Genomic DNA, 25,900 nt, shown 5'->3' on the forward strand with positions numbered 1-25,900 from the left:
AAAGATGTTATCCAACAGCCTTAAGCACAAGATAAATTATTTTAAGAATTTAAATAATAGACAGCAATCATTTTTGAGAGGAAACACTGCCAAACTTCATCCAAAGGGTTACACTTTATTCTTTTGTAACAGATTTCAGTGTCAGGCTTATGTTTGGCATCCACAGCATCCACAGCAGTGCGTGCTAAAGTTTCTCATCAGCTGCACAGACACTTAATGTAAAATATGTCTGCATACAAACCAAATGCACGCAAACACACCCTAATTATATTAGCAGCTACCTCATAAGGAGGGAGTAGAGGGGAGGACACAGAAGGCAAGCAGCTCTTGTTGTATCTAAGCAACAACCGACAGCAGAGATAGTCCTTGATCACTGCTGATGATGATGTTTCATTGTGTGTGTGTGTGTGTGTGTGTGTGTGTGTGTGTGTGTGTGTGTGTGTGTGTGTGTGTGTGTGTGTGTAAGTCACAGCTCTCTCACACACACAGTTGCGCAGTCTATTAAACAGAGTATTCTTCCTCATCTGTTTGTTTGTGTTTATCTGCATGTGCGTGTTTGTGTGTGCGTGTGCCTGCCTCGTTAGGGTGTTTACACGCTCGTCTAAGTTTCTTTGGTGTTGTTTGGTGCCAGCGTTGCCATGGAAGGGACTGATGCCTGTGAGCACTGCCACAGCCAGCAGAGGGGAGGATTTAGATGAGAACGTGGGAGATTGTCCTTCTGCTGCTTGTTTTATTTTATGTATGTGTCTTTGTGCAACTGTGTGTGTCTGTGTGTTACGTGAGAGACACCACGAGAGAGGTGATAGGACAGGAAAGGTGATTACTGTAGCTGAGAATGTGCACTGGACAATGAGTTAACTATGAGGCTAAAACAATAAATTAATGAACAAAGGAAAGGATTTTGACAACGTTTGCAACTCTGAGTGGGAGACCTGCACTGCCCTCTACTGCATTAAGCTTGGAAGAGCAAGAAGCAGTAGGAAGTTGACAAGAAACGCAACGACTGAACAGAATTTATTTACCGTCATGTTATTTAACTTTATGTCAATTTATTTAATGTTTATCTATCGTTCATAATTTTTAAAATGTTTAAAAATGCTTTTATGCTTTTCAGTTTGGAATAATAGTCCATATTTTCAAACTTTTCCTTTCCTTCTTTTTGCCCAATGTGATGATGAATCACTGAGATTTGCAGATTTTTTTCCAGATGATTTTTTGCATCTCCCATATTCTAAAAAATGGTGACCTGATGGCTCAGTGGTTATGGTCCGTACCAAGTGGGCTAAATTTGCCTTAGGAGCAATTCCTGAGTTTGACTCCATGATGACTGGATCTTTACTAGTGGATTTGGGGGATTTTTGCAGTCATATAATATAACACACACACACACACACACACACACACACACACACACACACACACACACACACACACACACACACACACACACACACACACACACACAGAGGTTATATGTAGGTGTGGGAACTGTGGATGAGCAGAAGACCAGCATCTACTCTGACCAACATGTACCTGGTAGCCCAGAGCTAAGTGCAAAGCTGGAGATAGTATGGGCATATTGTGCAGATCCTGGTAGAAAAGAGTAGTGTAACTGAACTAAGCAACCACCTGCAATAACAGATGCATTTACTGAGTTGATGATGAAGATTGTGGCCAGACTCAAGTCAGCCACACAACTAAGGGTGCAACTCTCCTAGCTCACTGACAGAGTCCCATTAGAGGAGAAGCTTGCAGACGTGAGCACAGCTCAACTCACCATCCTACTACCAGTATCACTGAAACCAGTGAGCTCACATATGCCAGTAGAAACACTTGGGTACAATAGCAAGGATGCATGTAGAGAAAACTCCCACTGTGGAAAAGAAAGCTGGAAACTAAACTCAGGGAAGCCCAGAAGGATGTTAGTCAGCTAGCAGAGGTGCAGAAGGGTGTCATGAGAGACAGGCCCTGGATGAATAAGAGTTACAGCATAAGTGAAGCTCTAGAAACTGCCAAATAAATGCTCACACCTCTGGCCATGATGCTGAAGAGATACACCAGTGAAGCAGGATCAAAAACATAATAACAGGCCTGTTCTCCAAAGCCCAATCCAGCGTATACTCTCAAGGGAACAATAATACAAGGGCGGACCCACCCAGAGCTGAAACTGAACAACACTGGTCCAGATTACTGCAAAGTGGAAGCAACTCAGCCACGAAGTGGCAGATCACATTAAGTTACATAGCACGGTTGCTGAGTGCTGAAACGCATACTGTGTAAAAGGTAAAAGGTGCTAACAACGTATTGTCTTAGTAACTGCTCAGTTCAAAGCCTCCTTTGGTATTAACATCAGCACAAAAACTGTGCTTCATAGGTGTTTCACAGCATGGGTTTCTATGGTTGAGCAGCTCCTGTAGGTTTAATGTGTATGTGGCTGTATAGTGTATAGGATCCAACCAGAGGATTATTGAGATCAGGGCATTTTTTCTTTAAAATGAACGTAGTCTGTGTTTATTTTTCTGTTCACTGACTTGTCATTTAACTCTATTCCACTAAACTCAAAGCCTTAATTTGTCTTTGTTGCCGTTTTAATTGTGCTTGAGGTTTTTTCACTCTCACAAACGTAAAATAATTAAATGTCAAATCTCACAGAAACAACAAAACTCTTTGTCTGTTGTGCTTCAGAGCAAGAAAACATTTGCCACTGTTTTAATAAGAAATCTCAGAAAATTTGTTTCCGTGTGAGAGTTCACACTGACTCTCAGAGACATTTACAGCTTGTTTGTCCTGCACTGTGTCTGATTACATTTAAATATACAGAGTGGGGAGACTGGACATGAAAATCACAATTTTAGAGGCTCAGTGGAAGCCTCTTTCTGTTTTCCATCTGTTAAGAGTTTTGTCATTGTTGTTTAAAGTAGCCCTTCCTTCCTTCCTTCCTTCCTTCCTTCCTTCCTTCCTTCCTTCCTGTGCCATATACAGTATTACATCATATATGGGGAGTGGCTATTTAACAGTAGATGTTGTCACCATGGTGATGGTGGCCTGCTCATGCCACCTCATCCCCCTGCTCCTGTTGCTGTGCTATCACTCAGTTTTATTCAGTCATTTTTATTCTGTCCTTCACATTATCTGTTCACCTTTCTTACTTAACATGTGTCCTGTGAAACAGTAAGAACGTGCACTAAGAAGCCTTTTCACCTCCTTCTCTGTCACTTGTCTTATTGTTTTGAAACAGAAAATGTGAGACAGACTTTTAGGCGAGTACTACGCTTCTGTTTTTCCTGATTTACGTGTGCATGCGCCCTAACACCCACCAGCGTTACACTCCTGTTGGTGTTGTTTCACACTTCAACTTAAGTGAATTTTGACAGTATGCTTTGCCTTGCAGCACCTGTTATGAGCATATGCGGTGCCTGATTTGATCAGCCATCTGCCTGTCTTATCTAAAGAAGAAGCCATGTATACAGTAGAGTCCAAACAGATAATTTGCTCTGAGTGAAGGTCAGATCGTTCCTGTTGGCCGTTCAGCCATGGAGTGACTTGCAGTGACTCACTCCTCTTTCTTTCTATCCATCCCCTTCATCAACACTTCATCTATGTTCTTCCATCTGTGCACCTTTTAACCCCTGAGTCAGTGTGAAGTCAAAGAGTCTTTGAGTCTAGCTGGGGGTAGGTTTCAAACACTCAGACGAATGTGCTTATATTTTCTATGTGTCGTATTGCTTCTAGTGGGAGAAGCCAGGAACCTGATTCCTATGGATCCAAATGGTTTATCAGACCCATATGTTAAACTCAAGCTCATCCCGGATCCAAAGAATGAGACCAAACAGAAGACCAGGACCATCCGTTCCTCTCTCAACCCATGCTGGAATGAGTCTTTCACCTTGTGAGTGAAAAAGTTTGTGTGTCTGTTCATTTAAATAATAATTTTATCATGGTTTCATAAAATCAGATGAATCTCAAGGATGACACAGCCATGTTACCCCCTCCCCCTTTGTGTATATGTGCTCAGTAAACTGAAAGCATCAGACAAGGACCGTCGTCTGTCCATTGAGGTGTGGGACTGGGACCGAACCACTCGGAACGACTTCATGGGGTCCATGTCGTTTGGTGTGTCTGAGCTCATCAAAGCGCCTACCGCTGGATGGTCAGTTATGTTTCTGACTCATGCACTGCAACAATTCAAATCAAAACAGTTAAAATCCAAGCTGATGTCAAGATTTGACACACACACACACACACACACACACACACACACACACACACACACACACACACACACACACACACACACACACACACACACACACACACATTAAATGGGCTAACTAATGCGGTTATCATAATCTGTAGTACAATACCAAGATATCAAAAAAACATAATAGAGCATCAGTGATTTCAAGAATATCTTCCCTTACTCTGTGTGTGTGTGTGTGTGTGTGTGTGTGTGTGTGTGTGTGTGTGTGTGTGTGTGTGTGTGTTAGTTAGTGTTAAGTAGTGTTTTGTGTGTGAACATGGTTACTGGCATATGCACAGAGAGCACTGGAGACACCGTGGGTGCTGCCACACATATACACTATGCCTTCTCCAGTCACTACACCAGGCACATCTTCACCACCTGCACATACTATATGGATTGCATAAATTTACAGTCAGCATGGTGGAGCAGTGGTTAGCACTGCTGCCTCACAGTTCGAATAACATCTGGAAGGCCTGGGTTCGAATCCACCTTGGCCCAGGCCTCTCCCTCTCTCTGTGTGGAGTTTGCATGTTCTCCCCATGCTTGCGTGGGTTTCCTCCGGGTACTCCGGTTTCCTCCCACATTCCAAAGACATGCACTTACTGGGGTTAGGTTAATTGGCTAATCTAAATTGCCCATAGGTGTGACTGAGCGTGTGAATGTGAGTGTGAAAGGTTGTCTGTAACTCTGTGTTGGCCCTGCAACAGGCTGGCGACCTGTTCAGGGTGTACCCTGCCTCTCGCCCTATGACAGCTGGGATAGGCTCCAGCCCCCCCGCGACCCTGAACAGGATGTGCGGAAGCGAATGGATGGATGGAAATTTACAGTCTGGAAGGCAGTGACACACACACACACAGTCATCATACTGTATATCCACATTATCGTCCTAATGATGTGCAGGCCAAATTCACAATAACAGACCTCAAATTAATAAATAAATCATGTTTATCAAGCAAATTTCAAGTTTCCAATGATATTCCAGGGTGGAGGATGCCACTGATAACTGTGATCATTGTGGCAAGTTGTGAAGTGATTAGTCTGCTTCTGCATCACGCTGCTGTGCTGCCAGCGGACTACACGAATGGAAGAATTACTGTCCAGTAGCCTCATTTTTAGGCGTCATTCATGCGTTGACCATTTATGCTTGATTGCTGGCGTTTAGAGGGCTGAATAGGAGGATGATCAGTGTGCACATTTTTAGTTGGCCTTTCTGCGCCTTGTTTTATAAGAGTCAGAATACAGCTCAGTATATGAGCCAAACATTTTTTACACATGCTGTATGTATGTGTGTATGCAACTGATTTTTTTAATAGTACAGGATATTGCAGTGGCTGGAAGATGTGTACATGAGAAATAGAGCTACAGTCATGTAAAAAAAAGTTTTCACAGGAGTCTATGTAGTCCTGTGAAAACTTAAACACACTTCATGATTCAGTAGCTCGTAGAACCCCCTTTTGCAGTAAAAGTTACCGTTTTCTGTGTGACTTTTTCAGTCTCTCGCATCGATTTCTTTGAGGGTTGCAGGTGCTCTTTTGTGCACAGCTCTTTTAAGGTCTCACCACAGCATTTAAATCAGATTGTGGTCTGGACTTGGACTTGACTGGGCCATTGCAACACCTTGATTGCATTGCAGTCTGACCTTGGGGTGAATTTGCTGGGATGTCCTGGGAAGATTGTAACATTGATAACACACACCTGAATGTTCCCGACCAAACTCCCCAAACTTTTGCTTTTATAGAGGTGCTCACACTTGCTGGTGATGGCTGCTACACAGATGGAAGAGCGAGGAAAGGTTTGCTGGGATAATTATTAAATGTATTCATTTGCAACCTTCCATCGGCTGATGTGGGCTCACTGAGTTTGACTTGAGCTAACACAGCGATCCTTTCTTTACTGTCAGGTACAAGCTGCTGAACCAGGAAGAGGGAGAGTACTACAATGTTCCCATTCCCGAGGTGGATGACGTCAACCTTGAGCTTCGACAGAAGTTCGAGGTGAGGAGCTGTGTGATTTCTAACCCTTGTAAAGGCATAAGTAGATTTTCTTTGTCGTACATGTCTATTGTACTTGTGCACACTAATTTGAACAAAATGTGTGTCCCTGTCACCATGGTAACCTCATCCTGTTCCCACTTGTGCTTTTCACCCCGTGTGCCTGAGAGGGAGATCGTTTTCTCCTGGCATCCAAATGAACGCTCTTGTTTTTTAAATTACAGTTCTGTGTACAGTGCATTACAAGCTTGGCGAGCTGAAAACAAGAGGGTGCGAGCGGTACAGCTGAGACCGCATAGAAGATGCAGACAAAGTGGGCAACAAAGGAAGCAAATCCCAGAGATCCCTATGTGGGAAGTGCAGCAGCAGATAATCATTTATCTTCCTCACTCTGGTGCTCACTGTAGGAACTGCTAGGAACAAGCCTAATCCGGCCCCAGACTACAAAACTCAATTATCAGGAGGTGTAAATGAGGATGAGAGAATATTAATAAAGTTTACAGTGCAATAAATACAATCATATAGGTAGTTCTTACTTTATAAGAAAAATCTGTTGGGAAATTTATAAGACATGCATGACAATCACTTCAAAAGCAGCCACTTCCAGGTTTAACCTGCAAGTGTGTGCACGAGCTGCCACAATCCTACGTGCACTGCTGGGTTTGCTCAGACTGCGAGGTGACGCGCAGAGGGTGTAAGCTGAGTCGAGGATAGCTTTGTTGTTGCTGTTTTAGTTTTATTATCATATTCATATCTGAGCGAAACCAGAGAAATCCCAAGAACCCTCATGTACTGTGTCAAAGAATCCTTGATGCCTAAAATCTCCTCTTTTTTATTGAATTTCATATTTTAATCTGGGTTTCTCCCCCAGTAGTGCTTCCAGGACCAATTTTCTGGGGTTTTTTTTCCAACTTTTATTCTGTTACAATGCTACAATATTTAAGCTCATTTGATTTCATGTCAGTGTTGTAATACGCAGGTGACTGTTTATACTTAAAGCTGCAGATTCTTTTAAAAACACCATTTTAGGCTTTGAAAATGTTCTGAATTTCCAGGTTTTGATGCCGGTGAAATAAGCATGCAGAAGCCCCAGCACAGACCTTCTAATCAAGTCCGTGGAAGCGTGCTTTACAGCGGACGTTTGCTTTCTAGTGGCCTTTTTTAACACCTTACAACACGCAGCCTTAAATAAAACTCACAACCTCTTCACAGTATGCCCATGTTTTTAAGATGGCTGCTATATTGAAGAGTGCAATGGAAACAGGTGCAAAACTGCAAGAGGTTCAAAGAAAAAAAAAAAAAGACTGGAGACTGAGATGGCAGAGAGCGAGAGGCGTTTTATTAAAGTCCAGCCCTGTGTGCATGCGGAGGTTTTAATACTCAGTGTAAACTCACAGCAGTCCTCAAGGCGCTGGCTGCCTTTTGTTTTTAATTTTCTGCTTCTTTTCTCTGCATACTGTACGACGCTGACCTCGACTTTCCTCCGAGGCTCGCCTCTTTGCACAACTGTGCGGTTGCTGTGGAAACAAAGGCGAAATGCGACAGATGTGACAGAGCGGGATTCATTCTGCTTCCCCGCCAATTATCGTTTTACAGTTTATAGACGTAGATTACAAGTGATCAAAATAATGTCTTCTCTTGTCTCTGTCCACACGCTCGCACGCACCAGCTAACCTTTGAGTTTCTCCTTTCTTCTAGGACTGCCAGTTAAATATCCACTATCTGAAGGTAGCTCTCCTGCCTGCTTCATCTCTTGTTTTCCTCTTACTCGTAGCTTGCCTCACACTTAATTTACTTACCGAATTAGGATTGTTTGTGAGTCTCTGCTGGGATTCCACAAATCAATCTGATTTACTAACAAACGGCTTTCAACAGCACATCGTTGAATCAGCCCAATTTGCTTGCTGTTACGGACACGTTATAATAATAATTTGTTTTCTTTCTCTAACTCCTCTCGAGCACTCTTACACTTTCTCCTTCTCTCAAGGCTCATAATCACATGTAAGCATAAAGTAAAAGGAGCCACATATTACAATAAATAAATGATACATTTTGAGGTTTTTACAACTCCTGTGGTGTCTGCATTAAAGGTCACATCAGCAAAGTCTGACATTTGCAGCACTTGCAAATGGCTGCAAAGGAGTGGCTGACAATTTTCAAGCCTGTGTTAAAGCAGTAGTCAGGTAGCTGTGGAAAAAGGGTTTTACTTGCAGTAATCATTCCCCTTGCTGACACTGGCCATTAATGCCCCCCCGCCCCCTTTTTTTTTTTTATTTTTTTTCTTTCCAGTGCGAAGGACAAACTCCACAATCACTGTTTTGTGCACAAATGTATTCAAGACTCAGGATGAATTACTGCCATTACGCAACACAAGGTTGTACATCAGAATTGTAGATGTAGAACCTTCACGCCACTAGACAAATAAATTAATACATAAAAGAATGAAGGAATAATTTTAAAAAGAGAAGGCATTTTTCATGTTGAACTCCGGAGGATGGATTCAGTAGCCTCACAGCTCGAAGAAAGAAACTGCTTTGAAATCTGTTAGAACTGCAGCAGATGTGCGCTCAGTGCAGACAGCTCCCCGATATCACTGACGCTGAAACAGAGTGGAGTCGGAGATGTGCCGGGCGGTTTTAATCAGCTGCAGCCGCAGAGCCTCCTCTTTCCAGTCGTTTTCTGTTTCTCTGTTGAAGCGAACAAGAACTTAAAAAAGGAATTTAGTCACAAAGTTTCATCTAAAGTGGTTATGAGGCTTCAACAGTCTTAGCTAATTAGTCAGGTCAGGTATAGAGAGAGAGAGAGCTGTTTTTTATTAGAACATTGCTGTGCAAAATTTCAGTGTTTTCTCATTGGATTGTGCTGGAATAATAATTATAATGAATTTCATACTAAAAAAAAAAAATCCCTATATTGGTAAGTATCTGCTTGATCTGTCTAACTCAGACTGCTCAAACATGCCGATAGCTTTATATAAAATTATCGGTTCAGTTTTGACAGAAGGAGGGCGATGCTTTGTGTGTGATATGGATGATTAAAACCTGATTTACTCTCCCTCCCAGCACACAGCTGTTACTTTGAGCCTGACACAGAAGACTTAAAAAAAAAAAAAAAAAAAAATCCCTGTGAGGTGCAGAAAGGAAAGTAGCCTGTGCTCCTGTTGCATAAACTGAGCAGCTTGCAGCATCTTCCGTCTCTCATGCAGAAGGCTCATCTAAGAATGATGAGAAAAGTAAAAATATGAAGGCAGCTTATGTTGTTTGGTTTTTGTTGTTGTTGTTTTAGGCCATATCTATAACAGTTTGATTACTAATATGAAAACACTGCACCTACAGTCTTTAATACATGTGCGTCATATCTTCTAACACACAAACAGCAGGCAGCATCGTCTGTCTGCTGTAAACTGGTGGGAGCACTGAGAAGTTTACCTGCAGGCTCTTTAAGACAAAGTTATCACTTTTAAGCCCAAAATTCTGGCACAAAACCTCGATCAAGAGAGCTTAAACCTGCTCCTCAGTGACTGACCGAGAATCCGCTGACTGTTAAAATACGAGACATAGATGGACACACACTTGCCAGATCTCTCCACACAGTGGCAGCGGTCATTAGAAGACCAGAGGGTGGCTGATTTGTAATGATTTGACTATAACTTTGAATGGCCACAGCATCTGTTTGTGTAGATATTTTGTGAGTGTTTGTGTTGATCAGGTGACAGTTTCCTTTTAAACACTGTATACAGGCAGCTGATCCATGTTAGATGAGTGCAGTTTTGGGTTTGAGGAATGACCACTAGGTGTCCCTCCAAGGTAAGGGTAATAATAGAACAAGCAGTTGATGCTGAACTTGCTCACTTCCAATCAACAGCATAGTCATGCATAGTCAAATTGCATAACACAAAATTATATATGATCTATATTCTGGCCTGCACTGCTGTTTATTTATTTGGCTTGTTTTTGTGTGAGTTAAACCCCCTTTTTTTTTCCTATTATCTATAGAGACACCCTAAAGTATGGCCACACTGATTATTAACTATATTTAGATGCTTCCCATTTCCTGCACTTTTGCACATTATGGCAAATATCTGGTCAGTTCATTTTCATCACAGCTGTCTCCTCTCCACCTCAATTACACTTGGACTGTCAGGTGTAGTTAATTAACTGCAGTGAATTAGTGGACCCGGCAGCACTCAGGGACAAAATGGGAACCACTCATGCCCCAGTTGTTGACTGACATACCTACTTAATGTTTGTATTAATCAGCTGCTAACTGACCCAGCCAGGTGTAACGTGTAGAGCCACTTGATCTGAGTCAAATAAATATGTGACAAATATTATGTGAAGTATGTGGTTTATTTAGTAAAGAGTAGAGAAACTGTTGTCCTGGAAACAGCTCTTGTGGCTCTCACTGGTTGCATGTTTTTCTTTTTGTTGTTGTTGTTTTTTTTTTTTCTGTTCTAGTGTATCTGACAGAAACAGACAACTGCTGGACCCATGATGGGAGCTGGCAGGGTCCTAATTGCCCTTTTTTTGCTCAGAGATGCTCAGTACACCAGTCATTATCACAACAGGGAACCTCACAACACTGGCAACTCCCGCTGACTGTCCACCAGACAGTTTCCCAAAATGCACCAGTAGTGAGATCTCACTGAATAACTAAGGATGCCTGAGTATAACAAAGAAACTGCCATCAGTGCAAGAAAAAACTGTCGGCTCTAAAAGGATTAAACAAGCTCGACCCCATTGTTTCTTGTGATTATGCAGCAAACTTGTTTGTTTGGTTTTTTTCATGGATGCATGTCTCTGTCTCTTTGTAACAATATCACAATGTAATAACTAACAATAATAGAAGTGACTGCTGTGCATTAATGTGATTATAAGCATGCAAAACACTGTAAAATATCTTCAGAGGGACTGAAAATGTAACAACTCGTTAAAACTCAGTTTATAAAATGTAACCTTTAATATTCATGTTTTACATGGGATTTAAATCAGACAAAACTTTGATACAGTAGCCCTGCGTTTGACTCAGTTGTAAAGAAATGTTGCATGATCAATAATTCATTTGAATTTGTTGCATTTTCAACCATTCAAAGAGATATTTTTATCACATTTTGAACTGTTTTTGTTATTGCATTATCAGTTGTTAGAGTATGGTTTCCTGTTTTGTTTTTAACTTACTGCATACTGGAAAACAACACAAAACAGAATGAATGGGTGGCATGAACACTTCCTGCATCCACGTGATTGTTACAAATGAAGGTGGTGGTGATTAAGCCCTGCTACTCTGGCAGTCTGTGATCTGTCTTTTCTTTAAGTTTGCTAGGAGGCATCATACGTACAGTTATTTACCTTGCAAACAAAACAAATGCTGAAGCACGGGTAAAATCTGTGCAAACCATATTCACGCCCAAAATCAAATGTAACACACCTGCAGCTGTAGGCTATTTGACATTTGAGTGAATACAGGCTTAATATTGATGCATGTCTGTGCAGAAAGCCAAACTGGGCCACGGGAAGAAAGTGATCACACCATCAGACCACCGACGGTTCAGCTTCCCTTCAGGGAACATGGACCGGGTCCGACTCAATGACTTCAACTTCCTGGCCCTGCTCGGGAAAGGCAGCTTTGGCAAGGTGAGAGAAAACAGATGCCCTGTGGTTTTCATTTGTTTTGGTTTTTCATTTTCACAATCCCGTTATCTTATGGTGACTTTGGCACGTGGCGCAGGTGATGCTGGCTGAGATGAAGTCAACGGAGGAGCTGTACGCCATAAAGATCCTGAAGAAAGACGTCGTGATCCAGGATGATGATGTTGAATGTACGATGGTGGAGAAGAGAGTCTTGGCCCTGAGAGATAAGCCGCCCTTCCTCACGCAGCTCCACTCCTGCTTCCAGACAGTGGTGTGTTTAAACTTCAGCCCTCACTGACGTCGCAGTTTTCAATCATACTTCCAAAAATATCAGTTGAATTTGCAAAGGGAGCCATTACTTACAGCTCAATCTGTGTGTCCTATTGTGTGTCTGTCATTACATCTATATTTGCTTTTTCCTACTTACATTTATTTCCACGGCGCCCCTGCAGAGAAAATTGAAACTGAACCGAGACCACCCTTGAATATAAACTCCCCTTTATGACGTCATCTCTGTGCGTAGATAGGGTGACTCAAGGAGTCTTTAATAAAATTACATTTAACGATCTTGATCTGACCAACATGCTATACACAACGAATGTAATACAGCGTGAATTGTAACTCTAAGATATTTGGCTGTACACCTTTAGATAGTGAATATTAAATCTGCATTTTTTTCACAGCCTTTTTTCTGAAGCTCCTTCAGTGTGAGGTGTCGATCTTTATGTATTCTTGGATAATGACTTTTTTCTGTCTTCTTTTTTGGTAGGATCGGTTGTACTTTGTGATGGAGTACATTAACGGAGGAGACCTCATGTATCATATCCAGCGTATGGGCAAGTTTAAGGAGCCACAGGCAGTGTAAGAACTCACTCGGATTCCCCGGCACACACATGTTGGAAGGCGGAGGATGATATCCTGCAGATACCTTAAATGTTTTATAGTCATTTCAAGTCATTTAAAAGTACACATACTTTTGGTAATGATGCCCCAGAATGATTGTAGAGTGATCTGTGAGCTCTACTTTGGACAAGTATTCCCTTTCATCTAATACATCGGACCAGATGCTTTTATGCACTTCATGTGTCAACTTAGGAGGCGAACACATATTGAAATTCAACTCAATTCTATGATGTTTACTAGGTACCGGTTGCTATCAGGAGCTGTAATGTAGCATGTAGCATACGTGAGAGCAAAGCTGCAGCAGCTTGGACATATCACCTACACAGACAGCTTTTATTTGTTGAGTAACCAAAGCTAAACACTTGTTACATTATAAAGGCAATGTTTAAGCTGAGCCCTTTAACATGTAAGAATAATTCCTAGTCTGTTCCTTACAATGGGGAATACGGCTTATTAATTCAATTTTGGGATGAGAATTCATTAAGATTTTCATTGGGAGTAACCAGGATGGGCAGGATTAGGAATGAGTATATCAGAGGGACAGCTCAGGTCGAGTAGTTTAGAGACAAACTTGGAGAGGCAAGTCTGAGATGGTTTGGACATGTGCAGAGGAGAGATAGTGGATATAACTGGACACAGCATGTTAAAGGTGGAGCTGCCAGGCAGGAGGAAAATACGAGCCCACAGAGAAGATTCATGGATGTAGTGAAAGAGGACATACAGAGGGTTGGTGTGACAGAGGAGGATGCTAGGAATGGGGTGAGAGGAGGCAAATGATCCTCTGTGGCGACCCCTAAAGGGAGCAGCTGAAAAACAAGAAGATACCTGATACCGATGCCAAGGCATCAGTATCAGATCGGAAATGGAAAAAGTTGGATCAGAGCATCCCTACTCACTGAGTCTTTCCTTTTGTGCAACAAGGAAAGAATGCACGACCACTCCATTTCATTCAATTACAGTTCATGTCACAATATCCTCCCGAGAACCGAGAAAACTAAAGTATCTTTCAACTGAATCTTTTTGTGACTGCTACAGAGAACATGAGGTCTCAGGAGGATATGAATGTGACTGAAGCCCCATCAAGCTATAAAGGGAATCGCTGGCTACAAATTGCTTTGCAGCTGGCGGTCACTTTAGGTGCATAGGTAACCCTGTGATGTATTTAGCACTCCACTATATGTCAGTCAACGTTATCCTTTGGTCTTTACTCGTGTCATAGTTGAGATCAGTTTAACTCGCCCACTTCTAGTGGTTAATGGTTATTTCTGTCTGTTATGCCGGTTGCTGAATTTCATTGACATTTCATGATCTGTGGTCTCCACACTGCTGGTAGTCTTCCTGTGTGCGCCCCTTTCAGGAAGCATCTCTCAGTAATTTCAACTCTTTTATTCTGTCCATCACAGCAGGCTTGTCTAAAAGGTGTCAAGAAATATAACAGCCTGCTCGCTGAAGGTTAAAAATGTATAAACCAGCACAAAAAGAAAATAAAAATGACAATTTACAACTCAAAACACCATCTTCTGAACAGACACATTACAAACACCAGCTGAAAGTTTCTATATGATGCATTTTCCCTGTGTGGCACACGCTGGCTGCCTTAGTGTCAGGTCACCCCAAGATTTGTTATTTATTATTTCTAGGGAGAGGGAACCTTGTATATTGCTTTAATATATTCTCAGACAGATTTCTTTTGTGATGATGTACAGCCTATTTTATGGATCGTACATTATGTCTGTTTTTCAATTTACAGGTTTTATGCAGCAGAGATTGCTGTCGGTTTGTTTTTCTTGCACCGAAAGGGAATCATCTACAGGTGGGTGACAGATGTTGATGATTGTCATGATGTTGCGTCACCAGCTGCAGTTACTTTGAGCACTCAAGGCATTTTCTTACTACAAGCCTCATACACCCATTCACACACACATTCACACAAGTGCTTTTTTCTAAGCCTAAACATTTTTAACATAGCGTTCACACACTCACATATGGAAGGATGCATCGGGGCTAACTAGGTATCTTTCCCCAGGATACTTGGGAAGGAGTCAGGGATTGAACCACTGACCTTTCAATTAGCAGACGGCCCGCTTTACCTCCTGAACCCCTAAACAAAAGAGAGTAAAACAACGATTCAAATGGAAATGTAGCTCATTTTTGATGGTCTGTCTTTACCTAAGCTGCAAAACTTAGAAACCCTTATATCACATCCATATTGATCACCTTCATTCTAAAAAAATGGAAAAGACAGAATGACGTGATTGAAGGAGCCCAAGGTCACCCTGCTCCTGTTCAGTCCTCCAGCTAACCTGGCTCACGTTCATTCTTCATATGCGAGCAGCGCTGTGTTTGACATACTGAGTCTAGTTTGTGACAGACGTAACTGCCAGAAGTGGCGGCCCGGGGGAAGGGAGACAATGAAGAATCGAGACATAAAACACAAGCAGAGATGCCGGCTGAATTCTAAGAGCAACAACGGCACAGAGATAAAAGGCTGATGGGAAAATAATTTCAGACCTATAAATTACTGCTTATTACCGAGTATATGATGCGTGCTGCAGACAGATAAACTGCTCAGAGACAATGCAGCAACATTGGTTTGGCTGCATGTAAGAAGCGTCAAAGGAGTCACAAATGCTCACAAAGCTGCCTCTGCTGCAGGGATCTGAAGCTCGACAATGTGATGCTGGACTACGAGGGCCACATCAAGATAGCAGACTTTGGCATGTGTAAGGAAAACATGTACGAAGGAATGACCACACGCACCTTCTGTGGCACCCCAGACTACATTGCACCAGAGGTGAGATGTCTGTTCTATGAAAACAGGGATTAAAGTGAGGATAGAAGATATGAACGTAGTGCATCTTATTTCAGGACTTCCTTAGTTGTCTAATAATGAATATTATGGTGTTTTTGTCTTGGATTTGTCTGTTAAATCAAAGTTTTATAATATATATATATATATATATATATATATATATATATATATATATATATATATGCAATCTCAAAACCATCTAGTTTAGCTTTATAATTATCTGGTACTTTACCATTACAGTTTCATTACAGTTACTGAAATTATACAACTAAAAATAGGATTTTTACTGTTTTTAATTATTTTTATTGCCAAAAATTGGAACAGCTGTGAAGTGGCAGGGAATAAAGCTATTTTAGCATGTACTACATTATAGGCCTACTTTGAAACAGAGTAGCTATAAATCTGCTTTAAATCAACTTTACTATGGACAGTCTAAAACCAAGCCAGCTGGAGAGTATGAGTTTCATTATTTTACCTGTGTGTATGCAAATGAAAGTACTCTACTCTAACAATTTATCATTCAGTTTCAGTTTAATTTTGCCTTAAGACCAGCTGCTGGTTAAGCATACCTGTAAGACAGCAGCTTAAAAACAGATCCACTATACTTTTCTGTGTGAAAACTATACAAGGTATTGCTGGTATAAACCCTTTAAAAGTTGATTTTTCAAAAAAACAGACATTTGAAGTGTTTTTGCAGAGTTCAGCCCACTTTATTTTTTTTTTAAGCTAGATCGTACGGATCATCACAGTCATCATGACACAGAGCACCGGAGCTGCTCTGAGACTCATGAACAACTTGTTATGAAATCAGGTGCAGATGATTTGTGGGAGGATGCTCAGAAAAAAAAAGAAGACTTTAGGTCACTAGTAAAAGGGAGAAAAATAGAGTTAAGAGTAAAGGGAGATGAGTCACTTAGGGTGATGAAATGTGCGATTATCTGGTTGATAGTATTTGCATGAAGTTGGATACTTCTGTCTGCGCTGACTCAGAGGGGAGCATCTGTGGGAGGTGAGGGGAAGCCCTTACTCGAAGTTTCCAATCTTTTTTGAGGCTTCCATCGTTCACTGCAAAAATAACACAATTTAATACACATTTTCCCCATCACATACTTATGACTTTAAACCTTTGAATATGTAGGAAATCTGACTGAGACTGACAGGATTTAACTCTAAACTGCTTTTTTTTTTCTTATTCAGTGAATCCATTTGCACATCATGTGGCTGTGGGTTTATCTCTTAAGAAAGCTGAGCAACAAATTATAACTTTGGGAGCTGTATAAATTGCTGCGTTTGTGTGCAGCTGTGTTTAAGCGCATTGCTTGTGCATCTCCGTGATTATTAATTTGCATGTGTGTCTGAGTGTAGACTGTGTGTGGGAGGGAGTTGTGGGATGGCAAATTGGATGGTAGGAGAAAACGCTTTTGTGATGGAAGCTCAGAATAGCTGAATGTGTTTAATGGTGGTTGATTTGCTTGTTCACTTTTCTCTGATATCTTCACGGTAGTCTGCCTCGGTTGCATATAGCAAATTGCAGTCCTCATCTTTTTCCTGCACAGAGTCAAGCAATAATCCCACTTTTAAGTTTTCACAGTTATTCCACTTTTTTCATTTATATTTTTGTATTTTCTTTTCTCTTTGCTGTCAGATTATAGCATACCAGCCTTATGGAAAATCAGTGGACTGGTGGGCCTATGGAGTCCTTCTGTATGAGATGCTGGCAGGACAGGTAATGTGTTTTACTGCATCAATTGCTTACAAGGACTGTACAAATATTTACAGGTCTTAAGGCTGTGGTTAAATGTTTTAGCCAGTTAATCAGATCCAGCCTACATTTTAATATTCAATTAAAGATGGAAGCAGCAATGATAAGGCCCTTGAGTGTCGGGGCAGACTGTGATTGAGGCGTGTCGCTGCTCCAGCGTCCCGCAGTCGAGGCTTTTCCTGCAGTACTTTGGATGTCCTACACCCAAACATCTGATTGGATGTTGCACAAACAAGTTTCTTATCACCTCCTGTGGCCACTAGGTGGCATTGGAGATAACCCAATAATAATAATAATAAAAAATACTTTATTGTCATTGCATGCAAAATAACCACAATGAAATTTACTAAGCTGTCGTCACAATAGAGTGTAACATAAAAACCCATAAAATAACAAATACGTCCAAAAAACAAAACATAACCAGACTGCATCCACAGTAAAGACAACAATAAAATGGGTAATAAAAGCAATATAGGGGATGGGGGCTCAAGGAGGACTACTCAATATGCGCATGGCTGTATGATAAATGCTATTCCTCAGTTTAGTGGTGCGATATTTCAAAAGCCTGCAGCACCTTCCTGAGGGCAGCAAGACAATCTGATGAGAAAATGGGTGGGTGCTGTCCCCATCCATATATATGTTCCCCTCTGTTCCCAGTGAGTCATAGCAGTATGTAGGGCTGTATTTACAGTGTCCCCGTGGACCTGTTTACCGTATATACATATCATGTGTGGAACCCGCAATTAAAATTTCATGTACATAGAATGATGTTTATCACCTACTGCTGATTCCTGTAACCAGTAGGTGGTGCTCTAACTGTCACTAAATAAAAGAACCTAGATTTATCAAACATGTGAAGCTTGAATATGAATATGAGCCGACCGACTCCCTAACAGGAGTTTGAAATAGTGCAATGCCCAGCAATGGCAAAAGCAACACCAAAATTGCCTAGTAAATTCAAAATTGTGGAATTCCTGTTGGGTTATGTGCCCCGGACATTTTTGTGCATCTTGGGATGTTACAAGTGCGTACCAAATTTCATACATGAAATACTTTTTCCCTGTACTTCACATATTACAATAACCTGCAAATTATTATGGCTCATGAGGCAGATGAACTTCTACATCGCTGACCTTCTGACTTAAAGAAAGCTATTTTGAGACATCCTTTTAATCTTGAAAAAACTGTGGGACTTTTTTCCCAATATACTGACATTTTGGGTGAAAATTAATTAATTAAGGTCTGCTAACATAGTAATCAGATTAACTTGTGATGGAAACAATAGCTAGCTCAAGTGGTCGCAGCTATATTAATGAAAGATTAGCAATTTGTAGAAGAAAAAGAGAGACAGGGGAATGAAAAATAATTATCTTTCCCAGTGCCCAGAAATGAGAGCAAACAGACAAAAGTCTCACAGTGTCTGATTTATGAATACAGAGAGTTTGGTTTTGATTGAAGATTAAAAGTGAGTGCAGCAAAGCACTGCAACACTTCTTATTATTATTACCAGCGTGTGTCCTTGGAACAAGAAACCAGTTATCTTGGCTGAGACACTTCCGGTGTGAGTAAAAGCCGGTTTTGCTACAGTTTCCAGTTTCCAGGCAACAGTTTGGAAGAAGATAGTTTTCATTGGTGAGGTGGCTCTCACTTATAAACAATCACACAAACAGTTAGAAAAGGATTTGCGGTTTGTTTTTCACTCATAAGACAGGTCGCGGCACCAAAGTAACCAACAGTGGAGTGAACCACTTTCAGTAAAATAACAGTGACGGCTTACAAGACAGTGATGCATCATAACACACCTAACACCACAGCGGCTCACCTTCACCTGCCAAAGTTGTCACCTCGGTGTCTTCCACATAACAAACTGCAAATCATCCTCGTCGTCACACTTTTGCCTGAACTCTCTGACACGGCTTTTGTTCTCTTCAGCCGCCGTTTGATGGCGAAGATGAGGACGAGCTCTTCCAGTCTATCATGGAGCACAACGTGTCCTACCCCAAGTCCATGTCTAAAGAAGCGGTGTCCATCTGCAAGGGAGTAAGTACTGTTCAAAAGTCTGAACATGCTTTCAGATGCCTGGCTTATCTGGCTCGACAAGACCTAAAAACCCAGGGGCATGGGGCTATCAACTTTCTCTGTGAAGCCGGGCTTTGTGCTTCAGGCTCACATAAAAAGGGGCATTTCACGGGTCACATGACCACAAGAAATGATCCCCATGAGTGGTGCTTACTCCGATCAGAGATTTTGCCAGATGATGATGATAAAATGGTGATTAAAAATCTATAAAGAACATAAAAAGTATAACAGTAAAAAATGCAACACTGTTACAAATACGATGCTGGTGCTGCAGAAAATCATTAATCTGGTGATTTAGCGCACAGAGCGTAAAATAATTAATGGCTGTGCGCGCTCTCTGTGCTGCTGTTTATCTCTAAGGTGACTTTTGCATATTAGAGCTTTGAAAAGTTAAAATTGGATACATTAAAGGTTGCTGTCCCACAGCCTGATAAAGAAGATGCTGAATATTGCTTTATTTTGTCAGCCAGTCAAAGTGAAATAAATTTTATTGATTGAACAGGTATTCCTGGTGTGTGTTCTGTGTTCTAGTAGCTGCAATCCCAGCAGTGTAAAAGAGATTTAGCAGCAGATCAGAATCAAGTATAACATTTAGTTTTGGTACGTCACCAAATTATAAAACACACACATTCCAGTGACAATGCGACACACAGGTTGTGCTTAATTCAGTGGTTTTAGTCAAGTCCAGCTTAACAGCTTGTACATATAACATGTATTCCCCCATTGTGGTGCTTCTAGCTGATTTTAAACAGAAACTCAGACCATAACATGCTCCCAACCAGGTTATGTGTTCGTGACACAGAAAACTTAGCTCGCTAAGCCACTAATCTTTCCCTCTGGTCCTGGTAGCTTGACCTCCAGGATATAAGGATATATGATATGATATAACAGAAGGCAGAGCCTGATTTGGATAGCTGTGGTATCTAAGTGTTAGGTATGATTAAATGAAAAATGCCCAGTGATGCTTTTTTTATTGTTTCTCACAGTGATTAAAGCTAAAAACATGAAACAAGGAAGCCTGTCTGACCCAACCCAAACACTGGATACCAGATGCACGTCAAACATGGCTGGTCAATCAATGTGGTAACATGAAACAGATAAAGGGAGAAAAGCCTGGAACAAATAGAAATCACACGCAAAGAGAATTTACTAGAAAACACTGGGAACATAAGAAATGGCTATAAAAATGATTACTTGGAGTAACTGACAAAGGTAGACAGGAGAGTATATACACTATGTGTGATGTGGACCAACAGCTCTGAGAAATGTGACCAGCACCTTGTTGAATCTATGCCATAAAGATGGAGGTCGAACAGAGCTAACAAGGTGCATCCCATGAAGTGGCTGGTGAGTGTACCTGAGAGTGTCGACAGTTCAACTTCAAATGGTCTTCCAGTCATTTTTTATTCCACTTTGATAAAGTTGAAGAGTCAAAACACTTCAACAGCAAAGGTACTCAATGTTTTTCATTACATCCTCCCTGCCCGGTAAATGTCTCCCAGTTTGGACCAGTTTTGGCAACAGCACTACACTGTGTCATCATCAGGGTTTGTTTCTCAAAGAAGATCAAGCTCCTGCAGACACATACACAACATTTTATCAAACAGGCCATTTTAAGCTACTTTTAAGCTTAACTGTTGTTGTGCATTTGTGATTTGGCATTTTCCTTAACTAAGTGATTAGTTAAGGAACTAGGGTGTTGGACTCCACCAGGGCTGCCATTTGTCACTGATTTCTAGACATAGCCATGTGGCGGAAGGCTTCTGCTTTGGTGGCCTCAGAATCTCGTCTCTGCTCTTTGCAGATGATGTGGTCCTGCTGGCTTCATCGGGTGGTGGCCTTCAGCTCGCAGTGGAATGGTTCACAGCCCAGTGTGAAGTGGCTAGCATGAGAATCAGCACCTCTAAGTCTGAGGCCATGGTCCTCAGCCAGAAAAGGGTGGAGTGCCTACTCTGGCTCAGGGACAAGTTGCTGCCCCCAGGTGGAGGAGTTCAAGTATCTCGGGGTCTTGTTCACAAGTTATGGGAGAAGGGAACGGGAGATCGACAGATGGATCGGGGCTGCGTCTGCAGTGACGCAGACGCTGCACCGGTCTGTTGTCTGTCTGTTGGTGAAGAAGAAGCTGAGAGACATCAGAGAGCTGTTGATTTACCAGTTGATCTACGTCCCTACCCTCACCTATGGTTATGAGCTTTGGGTAGTGACTGAAAGAATAAGATCACAAATACAAGCAGCAGAAATGAACTTCCTCCAAAGGGTGGCTGGCCTCTCCCTTAGAGATTGGGTGAGGAGTGCAGCCATTCGGGAGGGGCTCAAAGTAAAATCACTGCTCCTCCACATTGAAAGGAGCCAATTGAGGTGGTTCAGGCATCTGACTAAGATGCCTCCTGGGTGCTTCTTGGGTGAGGTGTTCCGGGCATGTCCTACCAGGAGGAGACCCCAGGGCAGACTCAGGACACGCTGGAGAGATTATATCTCTCGGCTGGCCTGGGAACGCCTTGGCATACCTCCGGATGAGCTGGTGGAGGTTGCTGGGGAGAGGGAGGTCTGGGCTTCTCTGCTTAGGCTGCTGCCCCTATGACCCAGTCCTGGATAAGTGGAAGAGAATGGGGGGATGGATAAGTGATTAGAAACAACCCACTATGTATACAATGTGAACGATTACCTACAAGCATGTAAACGTGGTCCACAGTGGTGTAAATCTAGAGTTCTGTGATGGTTTATATTTCTCTTTCTCTTGAGTCAGAGAGCAGATTTTCTGTATTTTCTTTTTTTTATGTGTAATGAAGGAGATGTTTTTTGTTATCTTCTCTGCAGCAGGAAATAGCCAAGCCAAGCCAAGCCAAGCTTATTTATAAAGCACTTTAAAAACACCAACCACTGACCAAAGTGCTGTACATAAAACACAAACTTACTTCAAAGCTGGAGACAGGTGATGATGGGAGCAGCGATTTACATTTATACATATTCCGATAAAACGTCGCTATTCCACCTCCACGGCCTGACGTCTGGGGACAATTTATATAGTCACACTCAGGCGGTAAAAGTTCAGATATGACACTGAAATCACCAACATTCACCCAAGTCTCTGTTACACAGAGAAAGTCCAGTATATTTGAGGTGAAGAAATCCTTAAGAATAAAAGTTTTATTTGAAAGGGATCTAGCGTTCACCAGGCCAAACCTCACGGACACCGGCGGAGTCGGGACGTTAACACTGCAGACATCCTGGCGAAAGGTCCGCAGATTTCCCAGATCCACTCCCCGCCGCTTAGGACGGCAAAACCGCAGGCGGTAAGGGTGTGGCAGCAGGGCCGGTCCTTCAAAGTCAACAACAGGCGTCAACCAGGTGTACGCAGGGTCCCGAGAGCACCAAAGAGAAAAGCAGTTATGAGGCACTCCATACACAGGGTACCACGAATATCTGTCAGTTTTCCCAGTATACTGTGCTAAATAGGCCTTCATCCTCGCCAACCTCCCACCACGTCTCCCACGGTAACGGGAACGTTTCCTCCGGAGAGGTGGACCCGAAGCGCACCTAAGAAACTCCGGAACTTCTGACAAAACCGGTGGCATGGTTTCTTGGTTGCCGTAAGTAAACTTTGTTTCGGCCAAAATACGAAGATCCAAGAGAGTTTGGCGATCATAGACCAACAGAGCGCTGACTCTGAATTTTTGTAAAAAACCCGTCAAAAAAAGCACCAGTGCAAGCAGGCAAGGCAGTGACAGACGGCAGGCCAGGCATCTCGGCGTCATCTTGTCACCCGTCTTGTTTTTCCACAGTAGCACAGTTATGTGGAAAAACACACTGAGTCACCAATTTCCATGGCTTTCAACACTAACTTTTATTTAGTAACCACCTGTTTTCCTCACACCTGGGCACCACTTTTGTGACATCATCACAGTCGAGTGGCATCGAGGTCGTCATTATCATGATTGTTTACCAACAAGGAAATTAGTTTTTGCAGTGAATTTAGAAACCAGAGAAGATTCTACTAAGATTCAGGCACGTTCTGATTGAGTTTTTAATAACATACCCTCCTTCATTTATTACGATATTACATCCTGTCGCTGCGAGCCGCCACTATAAATATCATTCATCATTTCAGGGCCGCTGACAAGAGAGAGATAATCCTGACCCCTCCTATTGTTTTCTTCACATTTAATTTGCAACAAATGATTCACGGTTGAAATTAAAAGTGGCTGTTGATTCAAAAAAGCAGTGATGAAAAGGTAGCGTGATTGCTTGTGACTATATTTAAGCTGGTTGAGTGGCAGTCTGGCTCTGCATAATATTACTGATGAGCAAAGATTAAAAAAAAAAAGTATGGCCTCTCTTTACACTCCTCCTTCTTCACTATTTTTATTTTCTTCCCCTCAAACTGCCTCTGACACATCTTCTTTCTCTGTCTGTCACCAGCTGATGACCAAGCATCCCTCAAAGCGTCTCGGCTGTGGCCCGGAGGGTGAGAGAGACATCAGAGAGCAGGCCTTCTTCAGACGCATCGACTGGGACCGCCTGGCCAACAGAGAGATCCAGCCACCATTTAAACCCAAAGTGGTGAGTGAAGGTTTATGTCGATTTTTGTGTGCAGCTGCACTTCCCAAATAATAATAATAATAGTAGTAATAATAATGATGCTGAAGTACATTGCTGTGCAAAAGTCTTGAGCCACTTCTCGTTTCTTTGTATTTTGCTGTCATTTGCTAGGAAAATGGAAAATAGGTGCAGTGATTTATTGAAATGTTCAAGCATGCATGGATATACAGTATATAGGGCAAAAACAGAGTTTTTACAATTCTTAATGAGTTTGAAATTCAATATTTGGTGTGACCACCTTTATTCTTCAACACAGTCTGAACTCTCTTAGGCAGCTTTCTTGTCATATCTTCAAGTAGTCTTCAGGAATAGTTCTCCAGGCTTCTTGAAGGACATTCAAAGCTCGTCTTTGGATGTTTCTGCCTTTTGTTCCGTTCTCTGATCCCACACTGCTTCAATAATGTTGTGGTCTCTGCTCTGGGGAGGCCAATCCATGACTGATAGTGCTTCACTGTGTGTTTTTCTACCCAGGTATGCTTTGACTGCATTGGCAGTGTGTTTGGAACCATTGTCATGCTGAAAAATGAGGCTGTTGCCAATTTTATGCTTTCCAGATGGTATTGCATGGTGGATCAGAATTGGACAGTACTGTCATAAGTCCATCAATTTTGACAAAATTCCCAACACCACTGGCTGAAATGCAGCCCCAAACCATGACAGAGCTTCCACCGTGTTTTACAGATGGCTGTAGCCACCCACTGTTGTACCTCTTTCCTGACCTCCTCTGTATGTATTGATGATAATTTGAACCAAAAAACTGGATTCAGCCATCAGACCCGTTGCCACTGATTTACAATTTAAAATTCTTTGCTAAGTTGTCTGTTATGTGTAAACACGATATTTGTTCACTTCTTGAGTTAGATGCCTTTTTTATGCTTGAATGATTCATAGGTCAGTGTTAAAAAAAAAAAAATCTGAAAATGGTCAGGTACAAGGACTGGACAGAAAATGAGTGAAAAAGCAGCCAATGCTCAACAATAAACTTTGGAGAACCTTCAGAAATCCTGAGAGCTATTCCTCAAGACCACAAGTCTGTCAAAATATAAAGATAGGGGTGACTCAAAACAATCGCGCAGTACTGTAACTATTGAGACGATAAGTAACGAATGTATTCAATTTCCAGCATCTTTCACACTGATTTGTCCCATTTCCTTAAATACAACCTACACATATTGCATGTTTGCTTAAAACTCTCTGTAACATGAGGCAATAATGCATTAATATATTCTTGTTATATTGGCAAACAAGATAAACTTATTATGTAATTTATGTTAGCAGCATTTCATTTCATTTTTCTTTTCACGAATTACACACATATTTGAAGGTTCATTCGTTTGTTGCTTTTTTTTATTATCTATATTTTTGTGTGCATAGCAGTCAGTTGCATATTATATCATTTGTCTAATAGAATCTTTTAATCTTTGGCTCAGCTTCTTTTTATCAATACCTGGTTCTGCCTGAGATAAAAGCAAAAATCCTTTTTGTTGTATTTTCTTTGATTTTTGTTTGCATTTCCTCAAATCTATTCTGTCATGTGAATATTTCCTAATGCAGAAGGATATGATTGGTGATGATAGGAAATAATAGGCTAATATAATATCAGAAAAATGACCATAAAGCAGCATGTCGCATGGTTTATTTAGGTTTTATACACTGGAGGGCGAATAAAAGCTAAATAAGCCTAAATAAATCATACAGAGTGTTACGTAAAGAATTCAAAAGGACACAAACATAAAATACGCACATGCATTTTCTGTTTGTATTCTCATTCATCTCCAGCTGCTGTTATGGTTTATACGCACACAGAAGAGCTGAAGGCTGCATCCCAGCTGCAGCCACCTGCCCCGCTGCCGCTGACACCTAAACGTCCTGCTGTCACCA

At 41.6% G+C, this 25,900-nt stretch overlaps 1 protein-coding gene across 3 annotated transcripts in view; it reads left to right on the forward strand.

Moving 5' to 3' along the window:
* prkcab (protein kinase C, alpha, b) overlaps window positions 1-25,900 on the forward strand; it is a 111,469-nt gene that overhangs the window by 82,283 nt on the left and 3,286 nt on the right. For 2 of the 3 annotated variants that reach the window (XM_030734891.1, XM_030734894.1), the window contains 12 exons: window positions 3,733-3,889; window positions 4,016-4,150; window positions 6,144-6,237; window positions 7,933-7,962; window positions 11,727-11,867; window positions 11,962-12,135; window positions 12,634-12,725; window positions 14,518-14,580; window positions 15,423-15,561; window positions 17,225-17,305; window positions 19,274-19,381; window positions 23,840-23,980. In XM_030734891.1, the coding sequence (XP_030590751.1) occupies window positions 3,733-3,889; window positions 4,016-4,150; window positions 6,144-6,237; window positions 7,933-7,962; window positions 11,727-11,867; window positions 11,962-12,135; window positions 12,634-12,725; window positions 14,518-14,580; window positions 15,423-15,561; window positions 17,225-17,305; window positions 19,274-19,381; window positions 23,840-23,980 (1,355 nt within the window). The remainder of the gene's footprint in view (window positions 1-3,732; window positions 3,890-4,015; window positions 4,151-6,143; window positions 6,238-7,932; window positions 7,963-11,726; window positions 11,868-11,961; window positions 12,136-12,633; window positions 12,726-14,517; window positions 14,581-15,422; window positions 15,562-17,224; window positions 17,306-19,273; window positions 19,382-23,839; window positions 23,981-25,900) is intronic. The other variant, XM_030734892.1, reaches the window with a different exon arrangement.

This window comes from Archocentrus centrarchus, chromosome 8 (genome assembly GCF_007364275.1).
Source record: "Archocentrus centrarchus isolate MPI-CPG fArcCen1 chromosome 8, fArcCen1, whole genome shotgun sequence".
NCBI classification, from domain to species: Eukaryota; Metazoa; Chordata; class Actinopteri; order Cichliformes; family Cichlidae; genus Archocentrus; species Archocentrus centrarchus.